At 45.5% G+C, this 21,004-nt stretch overlaps 1 protein-coding gene across 1 annotated transcript; it reads right to left on the reverse strand.

Annotated features, from left to right (window-relative positions):
* Window positions 1-179: 179 nt before the first annotated feature.
* fasn (fatty acid synthase) lies at window positions 180-19,832 on the reverse strand. Its single transcript, XM_086137779.1, has 42 exons — window positions 19,607-19,832; window positions 17,010-17,145; window positions 16,484-16,636; window positions 16,178-16,351; window positions 15,397-15,597; window positions 15,195-15,317; window positions 14,656-14,771; window positions 14,363-14,497; window positions 13,164-13,638; window positions 12,843-13,030; window positions 12,530-12,719; window positions 12,212-12,306; window positions 11,981-12,115; window positions 11,392-11,595; window positions 11,195-11,310; window positions 10,937-11,109; window positions 10,653-10,844; window positions 10,323-10,403; window positions 9,922-10,107; window positions 9,475-9,654; window positions 8,975-9,181; window positions 8,183-8,499; window positions 7,633-8,034; window positions 7,352-7,516; window positions 7,124-7,239; window positions 6,672-6,826; window positions 6,265-6,468; window positions 5,994-6,144; window positions 5,443-5,621; window positions 5,221-5,340; window positions 4,947-5,069; window positions 4,610-4,833; window positions 4,281-4,482; window positions 4,014-4,165; window positions 3,719-3,810; window positions 3,227-3,621; window positions 2,880-3,071; window positions 2,537-2,746; window positions 2,157-2,368; window positions 1,832-1,930; window positions 1,457-1,708; window positions 180-1,364 (listed from the first exon to the last, which is right to left on the reverse strand). Exons 2-42 carry the CDS (start codon window positions 17,134-17,136, stop codon window positions 1,227-1,229), a joined length of 7,551 nt encoding a protein of 2,516 aa, XP_085993905.1. The 5' UTR covers window positions 17,137-17,145; window positions 19,607-19,832; the 3' UTR covers window positions 180-1,226.
* Between the last annotated feature and the right edge of the window lie 1,172 nt (window positions 19,833-21,004).

The following is a 21,004-nucleotide window of genomic DNA, read 5'->3' on the forward strand; positions in this document are numbered from 1 at the left end:
ACCGAAAGGAGAATTTAAAAAAAGTTTCACCGTAAAACTCATTATTCAAAAGATGAACCCCCCCCCCCCTTTTACCATGTTTCATTACTTGATATTTTGATTAAAACACTTATATTAATAGAAATGTCATAATCATAACAACCATTTCCAGGGGGGGAAAAAAAATCAGTTTCGTGAACTACTTTGTGAGAGGTTTTTATTAGCTGTATCAATACATCTCAAATACATTGGACAATAATTAATAATAAAGAATGGTTCTTTGTCCTTGTCTTGTCCCTGACCCAACCCTTCATCGACCAGATCACAAGTCTCAGAGATTAGTTGACCGTTGCCTGCAGGGGGGACCAGACTGCCTGCTGGATATAATGATAAAGCTAAAAGTAAGACAACAAAGTCAGCAGGGGTCTCAGTTAGACAGAGGACCTAATCAGGGGTGCATGAAGGTTTGCATACAACAACAAGTGTTACTAACATAGCTACCGGTATGTGTAAGAGGTTTAGGTCCAACAGCATGTTAACAGTACCACGAGCACAAAAGGTCTTTCTGTCCTTCATTATTCAGGAGAGAAAAAAGATTTTGCCAGAAAGAAAAATGTAGGTGAATTCCCCCTTCTCACCTCTTAAGATTACACATGGTCCACCGAGTGGGGTGAGCTCTGTAACTGTCATGACCATACTGTCAAATTCGACACAATCTTCGATGAGAATACAAATAAAAAACAAAAAAACACTTTTGAAATAATACTGACAGACATGGGGGGGAAAAAAAATTTAGTCAGGTTTTTTGTGTAATATCCTTGTATCTGATTATCGCCACGATACCCTGTACAAGGTGAAAATAGGTGCATTAAAGTGAGATAAAAATAATAATAAAATGATAACTTGTTTGTCTAAAAAATTTAGAGTTAAATTCCAAGGTAGACATTCCTTAAAATGCAATCCAGCACATTTCAGTCCATCTGTTCATAGCACAAATGTTTTGCCCAGTGGGGTAAGAGACAGCAGTTTCATGACATTTGGTGAGAGAGCGAATTTCCTTCAACGGTATTAAAAAAAAAGTGTTAAATAATGATTAATGTAGTAAAATGGCACAAAATGTAAACGTGTGGTGTGCAAAACCTAGGATATTCCCTAAATTAAACAAAGTAATTGGGTACACATCCTAACAAACAAATTATGGGTGGGGAATGTTGTGGAACTGGAATACGTGTGTGGAATGGTATGTTTTAACCCTCCCTTGCCGTGACTCTTGGCTCAGCCAGCGAGCTGTGAATGATGCTGCTGATGGAGTCCACTCCCTCTCCTTTCAAAAATGTGTGGTGGTCGCCCTCAATGACGTGGACTGACACCTTGCTGTCACAAACCTAAAAAAGTAAAATAAAATAAAAAATACAGAGTCTGATATTAAGATGCCACGTTGCATGGAAATACGTGTCGGCGTGCTGATGCTTGTTACCTCGCTGAGCTTGTAGTCGGCACCCAGGGTCAGTCCGTATTCGCTGCTGGTTTTGGCGCGCAGTAACAATACGTTGCCGTTGTATTTTGTCGCCGGTACGTAGCTGTCGGCTGCCTTCAACTTGCGGTAAAAGGCGAAGGCCGCGAAGTTCAGCAAATCCCGGCTGATGTTCTTGTGGGTGGATGTGATGAGGTCCACGGCTGTGTTGACGCGAGCCTCCAAGTCCGGAAGCGGGAGAAGAGCATCCAGAAGCTGAGGGAGACAAGGATTAGGATGAGAAACAATGCGAGCACATTTTCTTAACCAGCCCAGTGTCACAATTAATAATGAAACCACAGATGTTGTGTGCTATGTTAACATGCCAAAGTTGTTCACCTTGCTGTACTCGGTGTCCATGAACTGCTGGATGAAGGCGCACAAGGCTTCAGTTTCAGCCTCGGATTCTTTGTCTGGTGTTAGCTTGGCCCTATAGCTCTGAAAACAAATGACTTTCTTCAATGTAATTTCCCCTCACAGCATGAGTGAATAAACTATCCATCCATCATCCATCCACAGTGGATATAAAAAGTCTACACACCCCGGTTAAATGCCAGGTTTATGTGGTTATTAATTTTTATTATTTTTTATAAAAGGGCTGTAGCACTTCTTAAATTTTAGCCAGAACAAGATCATATCGTGCGAGAGTATTTGCACCTCTAACCTGCGTATAGGCAGCCACGTATGAGTGGGATCCGTCAAACAGGAAGAGATTCTCCACGGGCAGTTTCTGCCTCTGCAGCTGAGTGCACATTTCAAACGCCACGCAGGCGCCAAATGAGTAGCCGGCGATTCGGTACAGTCCATCGGGCTGGACGCGTCGAATGCAATCTACATAGTAGGCTGCCAGAGATTGGATGCTGTCCAGCGGAGCATCTGGGAAGGGAAGTTATGAACTTGATGTATATATATATATATATATATATATTTTTTTTTTTTTTTCATGTCAGTCTAGTCATACAAGTAGAAAAAAAAAAGATACTTTGTCTGATATAAACAACAGAAGAGCTGGTAAAAGGTATCGACATGCATCTCTGACAGTACCTTTAGTGCACTGCAAGCCATAGCAAGGCACGTCAAGCTTGGAGGCAAGTGTCTTGAAGGCAGCAATGGAGCCCTCAATTGGGTGCACGAGGAAGAGCGGCCTCTCCTGGTTCTGCACATCGTTGAGTGACGTCACCGTGGGGCCGTCTGGGTTGACGAGGAGCTCTGTCAGACTCGACTCCGACAAGGTTCGAATGACGTCCTTTTTCACTGGAGACATTTGAGCCAGGAAATTTAAGTAAATGACAGCCTTTTAATTCGCATACTTTGTTTAACAAAGAACAGTCAGATGTCAATTCAGAGATATGTGAAGATATATACACATGATGTAATGTTAAGTTACCATTTGATCCTTCTGGCTTCTTATTGGACAGTTCACGCAGCTTGTTGATCGTAAGCTGCCGGATCTCTCTCATGGCCATAACGATGTCATAGTCGCGCTCGAGAGTCTGGCGAACCTCCACGCCCATTAACGAGTCAAGGCCTAAGTCAGCCAATGAGGCATCGGCGTTCAGGCTGTTGACATCGCGCACGCCTAAGGAGGAGGTGCATCAGATTGTATGGGTAAGGTCACCGCATTTATCGAACCAAAACCGAAAAACAACACGAAGCTAACTTAAAACAACCATTTAAAACTTTTCATTTCCATTCCATAAATTAATAATCCACAATCGAGTGTTGGAAAATTACCCAGAATGTGAGCTACAGCGTCCACCAAGTCCTTCTGGCTCCCCGCCTCGCTCTTTGCCACAATGCGCTCCGCTAGCACAAAGCTTGACATCACGGGGCTCCGCTGACACAGGAAGTGGTCGAGCACATCCAGGCAAGAAGCCATCCTTTGCGGCAGGGTGCCACCAATCACGGCGTCATTGCCACCCATACTCTCCAGCACCACGCCCACATCCCCAATGGCCCCCCACTGGACTGCGAGTCCAGGAAGGCCATCGTGACGCCTCTTCTCACACACACGCTCCATGGCAGAGTTGGCGTAACCGTAATTACTTTGGCCGGCGTTGCCGCGGCCGCAGCTGACAGATGAGAATGCAACGAAATAAGCCAGCTCTGGACAGGATTGTCTTGTGACTCTGGAGAGGGAGTGGAAGTGATTCAATAACATTCGTCGACGCCTTCCATCTAATCAATTTTTTAAAAAAAAAGAAGGTGGCGGGACATGGAACTTACTTGTCAAGGTTCAAGGTGCCATCGTATTTCGGTTTGTTCACATCAAGGAACTGCTGAGGAGTCAGATTCTCCAACAAGCCATCTTTCAAAACCTGGAGATAAGAAAAAATAATAATAATAGTGATCGACAGTTAATGACTCACATAGAACAACGTGGCGGCAGATTGGCCAAATGAATTACAAACATATTTAATATTTCAACTCAAGCTCAAATTGGTGCACTTTTTGATATTTGACTTCTCAAAGTGTTTAAAAAAAATCGCTATTTTGTGTCAAGACTGAAGAGAATGGTTACCATGGCAAGGTGGAAGACCCCACCAACTGGACCCAGCCTGCAGGCCTCAGCAATGAGCTTTTCCGCTCCCTCAAGTGTGCCGACGTCACTGGTCGAGACCAACACCTCCACGTTCTGACTTCGCCATTCACTCACACGCTTTGCTTGGTAACCTGGCAACAAGTTGAACGACCAAAATAACACAAGACACAATCGTATGTGGTCAGCTTTGAGTAAGTCATGGAAGCCGCCGTCACAAATTGTAATCTCTTCTCATTTACGCCTTACCATTTCTGATCCCAGATCTGGAAGTTAGCACCAGCTTGCGGACTCCCTTTTCAGTCAGCCACTGAGCGAGCTCGAGGCCGAAGCCGCCGAGCCCCCCGGTGATGATGTACGAGTGGGAGGCGAGGCAGTAGGTACGACGGAGGGCCGGGATCGTTAAAGGGGACGCGGTTTGGACGGATGCATCTGTCTCCTCGTGACACACCTGTGTGAGACGCCCAACGGTCAGAGTATGTCTGTGCTTTTTCCAATACATCACATTCATTTTTTTGATGAATTGCAAAATCTTGTCAAATGGAAGACTTGGTTTGATAGTCAGAAGTGTGACTAACCTGCAGAAGAACCTTGCCAATATGTTTGCCTTGGGCCATGAATCGAAATGCCTCCTCGACTTGGTCCCTTTCGAAGACCGTGGTCTTTAGAGGCTGGACGACACCTCCCGCAATGCCCCCCTGGAGCAGCTGCGACACCTCCTCCCACTCACGATTGCCCTCTTCAAAGAGAGCATCCAGCAAGATGCCGTGGAATGCCACATTCTTCAAGAACAGCGCCATGCCTGGAGAAGTGAACGTTTCGACTCCATTCGTGAACCAAAACCAGTCAAGTCTGCCGCCGTGCGGGTTTTCTGGGGGGGTTAAGCCTCAAGTTCCGATCTGGCTTCATACTGACCGAGGGGCGAGTTGTTGGAAAGGTCGTATTTGCCAATCTCCAGGAATCGTCCATGTCGTGCAAGACAGCGAAGACTAGCTTGCAGCTTCTCCTCAGCCAGAGAGTTCAGCACCACGTTCACACCTGAAACACGATATACATTGCACACAATGGATGCCACATGCATCATATGGACAAAAACTTGAACACCAAGAAAAAATACGGAGTTCCTTTCCTCATTGCAATTGCTCCACCCCCCCAGATTATTTATTAGTCAAAAGGGGGTGGCACAAACCTTTGCCCTGAGTGTGGAGAAGGACGTGCTGTTCAAAAGATGCGTCCCGGGAATTGGCGAAGGAATCTGCCGAGAGCTGGGGGAACCTCTCCTGCAGGTAAGCGCGCTTCTCCGCTGAGCCTACCAACACGAAAGCCGAGGAAAAGCTTCATTTGCTGCGTATCGCCGGACGAGCAAATTCAAAAACACCACATACTTCACATTCACCGATGACCAACTTACCAACTGTTGTGAAGACTTTGCAATTTTTGCTGAGAGCAATGGCGATGGCGGCCTGCCCAACCCCCCCCGACCCCGAGTGGATGAGAACACTTTCTCCAGGGCGCAGCCTGCCGCGAACCACTAGAGAGTAGTAGGCTGTGGAGTAGACCACCGGCACGGAGGCAGCCTGCTCCAGAGTCCTGCACATCAAGAGAGATTAAATACTAGCAAGAGCATCGCTCCCTAAACTTCAAGCTGGCTCGACGACAGTGGCGAGGCACTGATTGATCAGCCCATGTATTGATTTTTGACAGGCATGCTGGATACACCGAGCGTACGAAAGGGATTGTGGTGTTTTTATTCATACGCTGTATTCATATTGCCATTATGATGATTAATTTGTGTTATATGTTACGTTACCACCGTGTCATACGGCAATCATACAAATCCTAAACAACCAGGAAACCACGTGGACATGGCTAAAAAAAAGACTAGTGATAGTTCACTGTGAGTTGTGGTTTGTTTTTTTTTCCCTCCACATGAAACGACACGTATGAAATGTTGACACTAACCAGCTAGAGGGGACATCCCAGAGGAATCTTTTATCAGCATCCACGCATGTCGCCAAGCCTTTAGCTGGCAGAAGGCCCATCACACGATGACCGTCGGGATCACGGCCGGAAAACTCCATACCCAGCATGCATTGCTGCAGTGCCAGGTCCCCTGCACAACGGGGACATTTTGGAAACAGCGTTTTAGTTCATAATAACAGCAACTGTTTATCTTTTCACTATTTTAATTAGAAAGAAAAGACTCTTTCTTCAGTTTCCGCAGAGGATTTACCTGGAATAGCATCTGGTGGCAGCTTGCCCGTGGCGAGCATCACATCTCTGAAGTTGAGCGAGCTGTAATAGACGCGACACAGCTCCACGTTCGGCTCGCCGGGTACAAAATGGCGGAGCGGCGAGGCAATCCAGCTCAGTGACGAAAGGTCTCCCCGAGTCAATACATTGACATAGGCGTGCTGCGTCAACTCTTCATTTCCGTCTTCAAAAACACACAAGACAAAGTCATTTAACGTTAGCCAGGTGGTACGTCTAACTGATCAAGAAAAATCCCTTCAAAATATTCAGGAACTCCTGTATGTGCACAAAAACACCAAACAGTGTTTAACTTTAAATTACATCAACATTGAAAAGCCACCTTAACAGTCAGCCATGAATCAGACGTGTGGTGTGCACATCTTATACCAAGAGTTATGAGTTGGTGTCTGAAGACGCCCCAGCATCCGTCTCGGAATACGTTCATGACAAGGTCGCCCTTAAGCGCCGCCTGCATGGATGGATCGGCAACCTGGAGCGTCGGCGCTTCTGATGAGCCGTTTAGATTTGACACAAATGCACATCTGGGAAATATGGCACCGACAGGGACAATTAATAACGGTTACTGTAGCTATAAAAAGTCTACACAGTCTACAAGTCAGTGCATCCTGAAGATTCATCGCCATGGTGACATCCTGGCAGGACATTCCAGTGCCGCCAGGTACTAAAACAGCTTTTAGTCAACACTCATTTTGAAAAAGATTTCATGAAATTTTGGACTGAAAGTCGGCTGGTGACATCCAGTGAAAGTACAGCCTCTATTGACGTGAAGGACCGGCAATGTGAGTACTCGGTTATACTGTAGTAAGTCCAAGCCGCACCGTATTCGGAGGCCGCCGGGTTCCTGCCGCAGACAGTTGACCATTCCCACAATGCCACAGTGGGGCTGAGAAGCAGTCAACCACACCGGCGAGTCTGAGGACTCTGCAAGTGTTGCCTGTTCCAAGAGCAACAAAGAAACATTCAGCTCAAGAGCGACATCGATGACGTTTTGAAATACGGCGAACCGGTAGGCATGACAAAATCCCAGAGGAAGCTGCGCAACGGACCTTGAGCGTTTCGACCCACTTGTAGTCGGCACTGTCAACCGCGAGGACAACTGGTTGCTTGGCAGGACCCAGCCGGCGGCATAGAAAGAGCGCTGAGCCATAAAAAGACTTCCTGACAGCCACCGGGGTGAGTGAAGCCTCAGAAAAGACTTTCTCCCATTCAGCCTAGAGAGATGGATGACAGCACGTTCAGATGTTACACTTGCAACTGACAGAATGCACACACAGAGAGGAAAACATTCATGTAGCTGTCAGGAGATTTGCGTGTCCTCTCCACTGACCTGGGTGAGCAGTCCTTGCTTACTGGTGGTGTCGTTGACTCTGGAGAGGAAGCTTACGGTTTCCCCAAGGGTATCCCCCTTAAGCAATGCGTGCAGGAGAACAAATCCTCCTTGCCTGGCTCCAGAAGCTAGATTTGTCACCAGCAGATGAGGGTCTCCCCTTAAAGGGCCCCAGGCATGGTTACACACCACCAGGTCAGCTGCTCCCACTGAACCTCCTGGAGCTGGGCCCAAGAGAGGGTCCCACTGTGCTGTTGTGACCGCAAGCTCCTCCAGGTGGATCTGGTGGGGGGCGAGAAGGTCCTGGTTCGTTGCCGTGGCAACATAATCCACACGCAACATGGGCTGGATATTCAGGAGTGCGACTACACGGGAGAAGAGCTGACCATCACTGGATAGTGCCTGACAAGAGATGCGTTGGAAACTTTGACTCATTCAGTACCAGCCAATTCTAGACCAAGTCTGAAAAGACGTTTAAAAATGTCTTTGGGAGTGAATGAGTTAATTGCCAATATGTATCGACTCCGGACTTTTTTGTTCAATTTCTTACTTCCAAGACTTTGATCTTGCCAGGCGCGCTGTTTTCCATGGCAATGTCCACACAGTGCCTGAGTGCCGGGCCATCCAGAAGACCGCGCAGCAGACCGTCTTGCAGCAGACACGCCCTTTCGTTTCCCACCGTCTGCGCCAGCTCTGAACTCAGGTTCCCATTCAGCTCCAGATCACAGAGCATGGTGAGTAACCGAATCAAGCCGGGCCCAGAGGATTCAGGGCCGGCAGGCGAGCTTTCCGACACCCCGTGTAGCCCTGGGATGCAGAGCTTGAGTCCATGAGGGGCCATCTTTTGCTGCAGTTTGTGGATTAAGCCTTGATGGAGACAACGGGTCAAAGACAACATGGACAATGGGTTGAGAACATTGAATTTGACCTACATGCATAGTTAGCGAAACTGTCAAATCATGACTAAAACAAAACAGGCTATACAGCAAATGTTTGTCAGGAGGAGAAAAAAAAAACGCTTAAGACCAAAGCTGTTCAGACCTTATGCAAATTTGATGTTAAAAAAAAAAATTAAAAATCTGCATCCTTTGAAGAGAAATGGCAAGCCAGTTACAAAGGCTGAAAAAGAATGTCATTTTCTTTATAAGACTACTCATTGTAGTCCTGATTTTATTGAATAATTCTCAACTCATTTACATAATTCTATGACGATCTAGGAAATTCTAATCAACTATAAATTTACAACACCAGCTTTGGACATTAAAGTGGAGGAAAAAAAAAAACCACCACCTCACGATGCAATGCCATGTTAGATAATACAAGGAAGGTTTCAGATAAGTACCTTTGCAAAGCGTCAGCTGCTCTACAAGTTTCCTGTCGTTTGCAAGGCACTCTGTCTCCACATAGCGAACGAACAGGAACTCCTCCAGGGTGGGGGGGTTCTGCTGCTGCTGCTGTCGACGGGGCGCCACAGTCGCATGAAGGCCGCTGATCTGCACTCCACCGGCGGTGATTTTGTCAAGGCAGCGGTTGAGGTGGACCGTCACAGCTATCGGAATATTTGTGAGAGAAAAGTCTGTTAAGACCGAGCCTTACGCTTTAATTAGGATGCCATTATGTCATGAATAAATTACAAAAACCGTTCGATGTTAAAAGAGATGAAAATGAATGTGGTTTCACGGCAAACTGTTCAGATAAAATCAAGACTATTTTTCGATAAATATTGAATTTGGAGTGAGACGTTTTAATTTCCGGCCTCTGTGAATTTGGGTTTGACACCCCTGATTTAGATGCTAAATACATCAGTCCCCAACATCTTACCAGTATTTGTGGACCACGTACCTAGTTTCCCGTCAGCATACTCGCCGACCTTTTCCAGCTGGATAGCGGGATCGATGCATACCGAGCGAATCCTGGTTGGCACACGTAGACTCCGGCCGGAGAGCCCGACAACAATCATCTGCAGCATGGTATCCAGAAAGGTGACCCAGTTCCCCATCCACTGCAACTTCCCATTGTCACCTGAAGAAAGAAAATTTGCGATCATAGAATTTTCAAAGTCTGATCCGCTCATAACAACATGCGGACCGAAAAACCTTTTGCCTGTAGGTGGCAGTAGTGTCTACTGTCATCCACGACAATTAAAAGTTAGTGGTATCATAATGATATCATGTCCTGGATCGGTTATTTTGAATCCGATCCAAAATACATTGCCGACTTCTTTAGCTACATCCGGACAATCCAAAGTCGACCAAAAAAACATGACACACTTTGTACTCAAAAACCTACCGGCATTGTTAGATTCCAAGATGCCTTGGAAAGTCTTGCCATACTCATAGCCGCGCAGTCGCAGTTCCTTGTAGACATCGTGCGCCAGAAGTTTCTGTTTGGGGTCCTCGCTGGTTTTCAGAGTTTCCTGGTTCAATTGACTATGGAACGCATCTAAAGCCGCATCCTCCAGAACGCTGACTTTCCCTGAAAATTACAGAATATGTATAAGAACACTGTACGTCCAGATTTTGATCAAATTTATCGCAAGAAAAAAACATTACAAAATGTTAATGAGAGATGGCATCATAATACAAGTCTTAATTTGCCAAATACAAAAGATTGGTGTCTGGTCGCTACATCTGGCAACTCAGTAGGTTGTTTCATCATTTTAACTTCTAGTTAAATCTAAAACTACCTACCACTGACGGCCAGGTCTCCATTCTCTGAAATTTCAAACTTGTTGGTGGCAGGCATGAAACGCACTTCCAACTGGACAACGCCTGTCAAGAGCAAAATGTCAAAACAGTCACTGCAATGCTGACTGTTTTACAGTTGGATATGAATATTTCTCTTCAAAAGCGCAATAAATCCATGTCCTCGCTTAAAAAAAAAAATTACAATTGTGCATTTGAGATTTTTATTTCATTTTGGGCTATGTTTTTTAAAAAATATTTAATTGGCTCCATTCTGTGGAAACCCTGCAAAAATGAAATAGCAGACAACAGCATCCTCAGGCTTGTACTCCTCACCCATATTTGGGAGAATTGTGGCCCTGTGGATCGTGACATCATCAAACGTCACAGGTGTCGTTTCCATGGCAACTCCTAGACTTCTCACTAAGGTACGCCAGGCCAGCACCAAGTAACCCGTCGCTGGGTAAACGACACGCCCATCGATGCAGTGTCCGATCAGATAATAATCTGGAGATTCCGGATTCATGTCTGTCGATTAGAATTGGACACAGAAAAATAAAATGGTCAGTGAAAACATCTTCCTGAATCAACCAAAAGGAAAGCCGATTTCCAGTCCATACTGATGCTGTAGACAATGGCGGAATTCGATCCAGAGCCAGAGGAGAAATCCTCCGCCTTGGGGACATCCCATGTCTGAGAATGGTCCCACTGCACCAAGGGAGAAATCATCGGGGTGCCAACTGGCACGGGGTATTTCACTTCGGAACACAAAGTGTTAACATCCACGTTGATGCTAAAGAAGATGCGCAAAGAATTGGAATGTCAGTCATCAGAATGCACTCCCAAGAGAGTCGTTGATATGGGATGCAGATACTGACCCATTCAAGTAAAGTTTGCCAATGTTTGAGAGAAAAAAATCCAGGTTATTGGGATGACCTCTTTTCATGAGGGGAAGTGAAGTACATGATTGCTTCAGGCTACGCTTCAGGATGGCCTAGGGAAGAATGTTTAATGATGACCAATCTATCTCCTGAATCAAACGGCAACAAAAATAAAAGATGACGAAAACAATCACCTGAAGAAGAGCATGAGGCGCTATCTCCAACACAACGGCATTGTCGGGCACCAGGCTGAGGCCGTCGTGGAACAGCACCGGGCTCACGAGGTTGTTGACATGATAGTCGGCCGAACTGTAAAGCGCCAGGGGAGTGTCCCATTCCGACTGAAGGATGCTGGTGCTCACCCAACGGGATGAACGCAGCCTCGGACTCTTAATGACCTGTCGCCAAAAGAACGACGACCATTCCATCAAATATTTATCAGGATCTAATGCAGGGGTGTCGAACATATGGCCCACGGGCCGGAACCGCCTCCCAAGGAGATTCAATCAGGCCCGCAGGATAATTTAAGTGAAAAATATTTTTTTCGACATTTTCCTAATGTTCATGTGCTTCACTCCACCAAAACAAAGGAGAGACTTGATATTTTGGTTATTTATAGCAGAGTATGGTATAATTTTAATGGTCCGGCCCACTTGACATCTACCGAGGCCGTATGCGGCCCACAATGTGAAATGAGTTTGACACCCCTGATCTAATAGCAGAACACGACAGCATGTTTCAATCACAGTCATAAAATCATGTTGAAAAACGTGATGTGAATACCTTCTTGAGGGCAGCTAAGAGGGCTGGAGCGATGGATGCCATGTAGTACGAGTGGAAAGCCACACCGGCGCTGCGCACCTCCTTTGCAAACACTCCCTGCTCTTTGAGCTCGGCCACAAACTTGCTGACCGCCTCCTATTTAATAAACACACCCCATCAGTTGATCCATTTCAATGCAAGTGGTTATTCCTTTTTGTGACTCTACAGAACGGTGTTGCAAAGATGTCTGACCTGAGGACCAGAGATAGTGACTGTGTCCTCGGCATTATGGCAGGCTGGGACGACGCCCTTGGGACATTGAGCGATACACTCCTTCCAGGTCAAACCTGAAACATCAACGAACAAATAAAAAAATCCATCCATTTTTGACAGCGGCTGCTCCAATAAAGGCTTCAGGTAAAACTGAAGCCTATCCCCAATGCGAATGGCAGAACATGCTAACAACTAACCCCCGTCATTCCGCATAACATCAAATCACTATCATCTATGTAAGGAATATACAGAATGATAGACACTAGATTATGACCAGTCTAGAGTGCTTCCGCTTACCCACTGCAGCCATGCCTCCAGGAGGAAGATCGGCCTCTTTGATGCAACGCCCTCTCCAGTACGCAGCCAGGATGGCTTCCTCTTGGCTGAGGGAACCGTCTGCGTAGCCGCAAGCCAGCTCTCCCACCGAGTGGCCCACAATGCCGTCGGGCTGAAGACCCAACTTAGTGAGCAGGTCTATCTGAGCTACCTGCAACCAAGTGAGGCGCAGACCACGCAAGCGTTAAAACGTCATTCTTTGAGCCATACAATGAAGGAAGTTTAAAAAAAAGGGGGGCGGGGTTCTTCGATGCCAAAACAGTTGCACCTCTACCTGTATGGCAGCGAGACCAACAAAGGAATGAACGGTATCTTCGAAAGCCGCTTCATCGGCCTCCATGAGAAGTTGGGACACGACCAGCCCCGTTTCCTTCAGGGCCATGTCCGAGCGCATGATAGATTTTCTGAAGTCTGGTAGCTGCATGAGGCTGCGACCCATTCCCGCCCACTGCGTCCCCATGCCTGCGATACCACACAATGTAAAAAGTGCCGTTTATTCGAGTCGATCCTGAAGTCAACCGGATTTCATATTGTTGTTTGGGAATATCAGAATATCAGTTTGAGTACTCGAGTGTCCCCCCCCTAATGGTCTCACCTGAGCATATGTACCAGAGGGGTCTGGGTGTGGCCTGCACCTGCTCCACTTCAGTGCTGTCCGTCTGAGAGCCGATCAGTGTGTAGCCTCGATAGGGCATAGCGGCAGCGGGACCTCCAGACACTCCATTGAGCAAAGACAGGAAGCTATCATCCAGACTGTTTTCCTTTGCTTTTTGGAGCAGCGAGTTCACAGCAGCCTCTGTCCGGCCGCAAGCTTGAAGCAGACGAGGGACCGTCCTGGTTGGTACGCCGGTGTCGCCCTGCGTCTGAGCGCTTCTCTCGTTGGGACGAAGGATGACGTGGACATTTGAACCTCCGAATCCAAAAGAGTTAATGCCTACGATGCCGCCGCGAACAGGTATCGGCCGGTCAACCACTTGCACGCGGCCATCGGTGAGGGCAGGAATGTCAGTGTTCGGACTGTTGAAGTGGAGGTTGGGGGCCCACAGTCCTTTCTCCAGAGAGAGCAACACCTACACATAGGATCAAGACATTTTGGTTATTCTAAATGAAATAATCTGTCATGGAATTAGTAACAGCTGCAGCGAATGTGCTTTATGGATTAAGATGTATTGTCTTGTATTATTAATAACGTCAATATTGGTTGTAATCCAATATTAGAGATATTATTCACCCTTTCCATTCATTTTTCTGTGTTTTGGTGACGGATTCTGTGTGACCCTGGTGTGATCTTCGAGTCTGCACCCGTTAAGTGTGCTTTGTGCGCATACTTTCTGCTAACAATGTAGCGCTTCTTTGATAATGAGAGGGTAACAATATTAGTTGTCGATTAGATTATGTACCAAGTTGCAAGCGCATGAGGCCCAACCGATGTAAGATAATGACAACTTTGTCAAGCGAATCTTCTCGTCTTCGCAGGTCGGTTAATTAGGATGCAATACATACCAATACTTAAGAATAACATTCCCCTTGACTCTTACTCATGGTCAGATGGCTGCAGACTGCTGATGCTTTTATTCTGACTTTGTCGCAAACACAATATGTGTCTAAGTCGCCTTCTTTTTGATACTTGTTGAAGAAATTCTCTCTACATTCACGGAATCGACTTTTTTCTTTTTCACAAAAACATGATAGAAACCCCGGGGCAAAATACCATATGTAAATTTATGAACACATCAAATTAATATTGTATCAACTTCACCAACCAACCAAAACACCACATCACCTCCTTCTTACCTTTGCTATGGCAGCCAGCCCAGACGCCGGTTCTGGATGGCCCATGTTGGACTTGGTGGACCCGATAAGCAGTGGCCCTCGATTTGATTGACAGAACACACTGACAATCCCGCCAACTTCCTGCGGGTCACCAACCTGCAAGTTCAGAGCACAAACATCCCACTTGAGGGCGGATCCAGCTATGAATAGACAAGAAGTTCATTTAGGTTGAGGTTTGGTTTATAAACAAACAAAAACAATTCAGGATGCAGATTTTAAAAATACACACACATCAGGGAGTCCTATGCACTGACCTTTGTTCCGGTGCCGTGGGCTTCAATGTACTCAACCTGCTCAGGTGTGATATTTGCCTCTTGATAGAGAGAATGAACGAGATTCCGCTGCATCTCGCCGGAAGGAAACGTTACTCCTATAAGACAGAGAGGAATCAGTGAGACAACGCTCTCCACATACGATGACACTTGAGATACTCGCAAGAGAAAGGGGTGCACCCTGGACAAGTTGCAAAAACAAATATGCACACTGGCCTCTTCACACCAATGGGCAATTTAGTGTCTTCAATTCACCGAGTATGCGAATTTTGTAGCTATGAGAGGAAATCAAGAAGGGATGCGCAAACTCAAAGGAGATATTCTGATTGCGATTCGAACCGGGAATCCCAGACGTGCCTCTATATCCAAACACTGAAGAAGTGAAATATATTTTTTTAATTAAGCGGCGCTGACCTAATGTTAGTCAATTCATCCTTTATGAGAAGTAACAAATCATTCAAGCTCTTGTTGAATTTGTGTTCTTATTGTGGGCAGTGTACCCGCCCCCTCTTTCCTCTCACCCTGTTCTTTGTATCCATCTGTGTTGTTTCCGGCATTCAACACCGTGGCATAAACTCTCTTAGCCGCCGACCGCTTCGTCAACAGCACCACCACCGCCGCCTCAGAGCGACAGTATCCATTACCTTGACAACAGAATGAGAAGAATCTCAAAATGTACCGTCGCGTATTTCACGTGCGATCAAAATGTTTGTTTTTTTTTACCTGAGGAATCGAAGGACTTGCAGGTGCCGTCGGGACTTAGCATGCCGAGTTTCATGAACTGCACCGAGGTGTTTGGCTTGAGTAGCAAGTTGACGCCCCCGACCAAGGCGGCGTCGCAGTGACCCAAGCGGATGGCTTGGAAAGCATTTTCTAAAGCTAGTAAGCTGGAGGAGCAGGCTGTGTCGATGGCTGTGCTGGGGCCTGTAGGAGAACCGAGGAGAAATGAAACCAAAAATATTCTTTACAATAGTATGTTTGATGCATCCCCACCAGTCTAAAAACAGTATTCTGATTAACTCATTCAGTACCAGCCAATTCTGGACCAAGTCTGAAAAGACGTTTAAAAACGTCTTTGGGAGTGAATGAGTTAATATTGCCTTTGTGGAAGATCATAAATTAAGCTGTAAATTCCCCCCTATTTTTATCCATCATGGGGGCGGCCATTTTGCCACTTGCTGTTGACTGAAAATGACATCACAGTCCATACGGGCTCGGGTGGCGACCGATCACAGGTCACCCGTTTTCTGGGTTTGGTCAAGTGATGTTCATAAACCGAGCCCTTATTATTGAAAAAAAAATTCACTTGGCACAGATGCTGAGACAGTAGGTTTTTTGCTTTAGTGGAACAGTGACTCTCAAAGAGGAAATATTGCCAACCGCATAAAGCTTAGCACGTGATCGTGACAAACAAGGTGATCCGAGACTGGCCTGATCATTGACGAGACAAACTATGGGATGGAGGTGAACAGCGAAAGAATCCAATTTCAGGCCACGGGTGTACCGTTGAAATCAAAGAAGTAGGAGAGTCTGTTGGCCAACATGGCACGCTGGCAACCGGTCATGCTGTAGCCGAGAAGCTCCTCTGGGTCTCTGCTCAACGCCTCCCCGGCCTCTGAACCGCTCACCCCAATGTAGACGCCCGTTTTACTGCCGCGCAGAGTGGTGGGGTTCAGTCCTGCATCGCAACACAAGGTGATGGTCAGGGATTTATATGTTGGATTTTCCACTCCAGCAAACCGATACAATCATACGTTTTGCGACCCCACTTGAAATTTCTCACTGGGAAATGTTCAGCGAGGGTCCTTACCTCCATCAACTATAGCCTCGTAAGCGACCTCCAGCATGAGACGGAGCTGAGGGTCCATGGTGTTAGCTTGTTTGGGATGAACTCCAAAGAAGGCGGCATCGAAATGGCTGATGTCTTTCAGTTTGCCGTTCCTCTTTGGGAGACCGTAAAGGCCTAAAAATACAAACATTCAAGTTTCGAGAGTTCCGTTAAATTTTTTTACCATCAGTGTCAAGCTATTGATGAAATAATGACAACAATATGACATTCAGGGTTTTATCGCCAGTCTATGATTGGTTTCCTTCTTCGTAATAATTATGCGAAGAGCAAAATAAACCACTAAAAGACTGACAAAGAGTTGGGATTCCTGAAAAACGACACTGTGTAATCATACAACCTGGATAAGCGACACTGTTAAAAAAAAAAAAAAAAAAAGTACAACTTGCTAGCTGTTAGCAAAGTTGCTTCTGTGACTTCACTGATGTACCGCATCAGCCAAAAAAAGCTTATTTCACCGCCCAGCCACCGTACGCTTGTATGCACTCACCTGGTGTCCACCTGCGATCGTCCTCTGTCACCATGTCCACCCCATTGATGAGATTCTCCCAAAATTCCTCCAAGTTGTTGGACTCGGGCAAGCGGCCCGATATACCCGCAATGACTATTTCATCCATGATGTATTTCTGAGGACAAAAGAGGGAACTCGGTCAGATACTATTCATGCGCGCAACCTCTGCTGCTTACTTCACGTCATGGGAGTAGCAACAGGGAATAGCAACTGTTATAGTTAACAAATATTAGGACTGGATATGAACACAGTGCTTTCACAGTAACTTTCAATTACCCTTGTACAAATAATATAACTCAAGCAGAAAAAAAAAAAAATATTTTTTTTTTAAGCACACCAAAAACCTAAAGGGTACAATGTATTCACTCACAAGTGAAGATAGTTTAGTGCCAAAAGCATGTGTGATTGTGTTGGCTTTGACTGGCAGGTTTGGAAATTGGGGCTCCTACAAAGCATGCATGAACGAGCAATCTCGGCAGACAATGTAGTCGGTGTAGACTAGTGTACACATCAGTGATGTAATGTATGTGTGTGTGTGTGTGGAGGGGGGGGGGGGGGTTGTCTGTCGTGCTCTTTGTTCCTCCTTTCTGGGCCATGCCTTTCTGTGTCAGCAGGTGCTCTCATCAGCCAATGAGCTCCTCCGAATTTAAGTCATTCAGTCGAGGTTGTTTGGACGACGGTCGTCCTTAACCTTTCCTGAAGGGATTTGAGTTCCGGGATGCACTCTCATTAGGATTAAAATGACACCTTCGGTACCAGACAGCCTTACTCTGATCCGGCTCACACGCCAAACACCCTGGCCATGACATAGCAAAATGGCCGTGTCAAGTCTTTGAGATGTTTTATCATCTTCTGTATTTGACCAATTCTGATTACAACCATGAAGAACTTAAGTCTATATCTGAGGAATTCAATGTATTCTTTTGACACCCCTTTATCTCAATCATTTCCCCCGATATGGTACGTGTTTTCTTCTCTGACTGTATCAAGTATTTTGCTCGGCAAACAATGCTTTCTCAAACAAGAAAAAACAGCTCCTACAACTTGAGTCACAGGAAATAGCCGGTTTGGAGATGAAGCGCCTCAGTGTGAAAGTCACTTTCATGAAACGCAATTTTTAAGAAAAGACAAGAGCAAATGCGATTCGTTCTACAAATGAGTCGAGTGCATCCCAGTTTTTCAAACATGAAAGTAAGTGAACAAGTCATACCTATTAAAAGCATGACGATGTGTATGCTTGGGTCAGTATGGAAAGTAACGTGTTTTCTTTTAACGCAGCGTTGAGCTGGTGTTTCTTTGAAAATCTGCGTAGCAAAAAAGCCACGGGAAAAAAAATATAGAGCACACAGTAAATCCTTAGATCCTGCTCACCAGAGTTGCCAGCGGTTTAGTGAAATTCAAAAGCCTTTTCAAATTTTAGGTATCCTATTGACTTAAAATATCGCTTCGTTACATGGTTGCTTAGAAATAGGTATCCTGTTTAATTCAAACACTTTGAAATATAATATAAACATGCAATATCAAATTGTACCTTACATGTCACATTTCAGATATCACGCTATGTGACTCAGGTTGAGTCTACGAAAGAGTCCATTGAGGAAATTTGAGTGATGAACTCATCGAGTAGCAAAACAAGTTCGGACTTGTCATACAACCTGTTCGAGGACAACCCATGATCGTCTTCCTCCAAGTAAGGAAGGACAAACATGCTCTACATCAGTTATTCCCAACCCGCTGTGGAACAATAGTGTGACTTGAGCGATGCTCTGGGGGTTGCTTATCAAGTTGTACTTAATTTGTCCCAAAACCGTTATTTTATTGCAAATAACTTTCTTAATGTATCGATGCATCTCCCCACACCCACCCCTTGCTCCATAGATAAGAATATTGTGTCATGCATTATTCCTTTACCAATGAGTCATTTGAGAAAAAAAATATATATATGTTCCATAAGAGTCTTTGTATGGCTGGTTCGGCAAAGCTGCCCAATTATTTTGTATGGCTTTGAAGTCTTTTGGAAAGCTAAGCCGGCCAATGTGCCGGTCAGGCCGTTTTCATGCCCACCCTTCTACTTTTGGCACACACACAATGAATTCCTTAGCCTGCTTGGGAAAGTCTTTTCACTCTTGTGTTACTTCATTCGGTTTACCCATTTCCACCCAGCAGCCATGAACTCCTGTCAAAGTGACTGCCAAGCAGGAGAAAACCAGGAGGAGGTGAATACTCTTTAGTTTTTTTCGCCGAACATGGTGGACACATCAATTACATAATATACTACATGTCATGTCATACACCTGCGTGGCACACAGGGCCACAATTTACGTGTACAACCACTTTAGAATCATTAATTCATATGACGACTTGACATCACTCCCTGCCCAACATCACGAGGTTAGGTGCAGTAATGGCCATGATACCTCGTCATCCTATCCGTTCGCCCCTACGCAAATGCACAAACGTTTTTTTAAATGTGTACAGTAAGGTCTAACTATTTAAATCGACGCAATCACACGTTTAAAAATCGAGTCACGATACGACGATGTAATCCGCTAGCAAGAGGTAGTTAGCGTGCTTACCTGTGTCGTATTCCTTCCTTTTAAGTAACGAGCAACAAACGCTTGGATGGGATGCTAAGGCGCTTCTGGGGCATGTGTTCTCCGGTTTATTCCGCTAGTTGCGCCACAGTGGGCGGGGGGTACAGCGTCGATTCTGAAAGAGGTGAAAAGCAGCATCCGCACTTGACTGTTTTTTTTCTTCTTCCCTCTGGTGATTTTAAATGTCTCACGTTGTGCCCGGCCACGCCACATGGGCTGACGGCTTGGTCTGGCTGAGCAGTCCAATGAGAAAAGAGGCCGGGCTCTCGGATCCAGCCAGAAGCGAGTAATTCATTCAACCCCACTTTTAGTCAGATGCAGAAAAAAATAATAATGTGGCGATACCAAAGGGTTCGTCGAGTTCAAACGGACCTTGCAGATTCACTCTGCGTCCCCATGCGACGTGTAAGCTAACTCAAGATTTTCGCATCTACGACGGTTGTCCCTTTTAAGACAAAAATCAGTTAAGACGCTTTGATTTCATTGATAAATGGGATGGTGGCATTCGCTGCTTAAAGAATATGCGGCGTGGATCATTCCAGAAATACTATGTGGTTATTATGACACATCTGCACTCCTCGTGTCTAAACAAGCACACATAATTCATTGTATAAGAACAGTTGTTTCTAGACTATCTAGAGACGTGTCGTTTGATTTTATACGGTTCTTACTTTGTTTTTATCGTACGGTTTGTAGGAAAGCGAGTTGTTTTCATTGCTTTTTTGTTTGTTTTCAGCAGTTTGCTCCATAAAAAACGACGTGTTTATGTTTGACAACCTCTCGTTTTTACCCTGGAGTAACATTAACCGGTCACGGTCAGACCTGCCATCAGTCAAACCAAGTTTACTATTACGTAAATCGACATTGACTGTGAACTTACCGGTAACAAGTCTCCAATGGTACACGTGCATGACACGCACGTATTGATTTGACACATAAGTTGCCCAATGACGTAGCGAGGGTGTGGATATTCATCCAATCAGAAACAACAGGAAGAGGGATAGCGTGATTACGAGGCGGCGCCAGCTGATGACGTTGCCGGCAATGCTGGTGTGATTTCCTGAGGTTACTGTCGTTCAATAAATTCAGCTCGCATGACATTCTGAGTAAACTCCTCCTGACCCACTCTGGGTACAGAGCAAAAAAAAAAGAAAAAAAAGAAAAAGGGAAACTCGAAAGCGTCCTGAGTTCACTGAAAGGGAAGGCTCTTGTTATTATTTATGTCCTGTTATATTTATGCACTCACATGTTTTGTTTATTTTGGAATTAGCAGCAACCAGGTGTGGGCTAGTGATTTTGTCTTTTAGTCAAAAGCAGAATTAATATTTTGGCTCCGTTTTTTTTAAAATAAAAGAAATCTTACGAGCACATCTGATATTG

Source organism: Hippocampus guttulatus, chromosome 19, assembly GCF_054856545.1.
Source record: "Hippocampus guttulatus isolate MCC_2025c chromosome 19, RoL_Hgut_1.0, whole genome shotgun sequence".
Taxonomy (NCBI): domain Eukaryota; kingdom Metazoa; phylum Chordata; class Actinopteri; order Syngnathiformes; family Syngnathidae; genus Hippocampus; species Hippocampus guttulatus.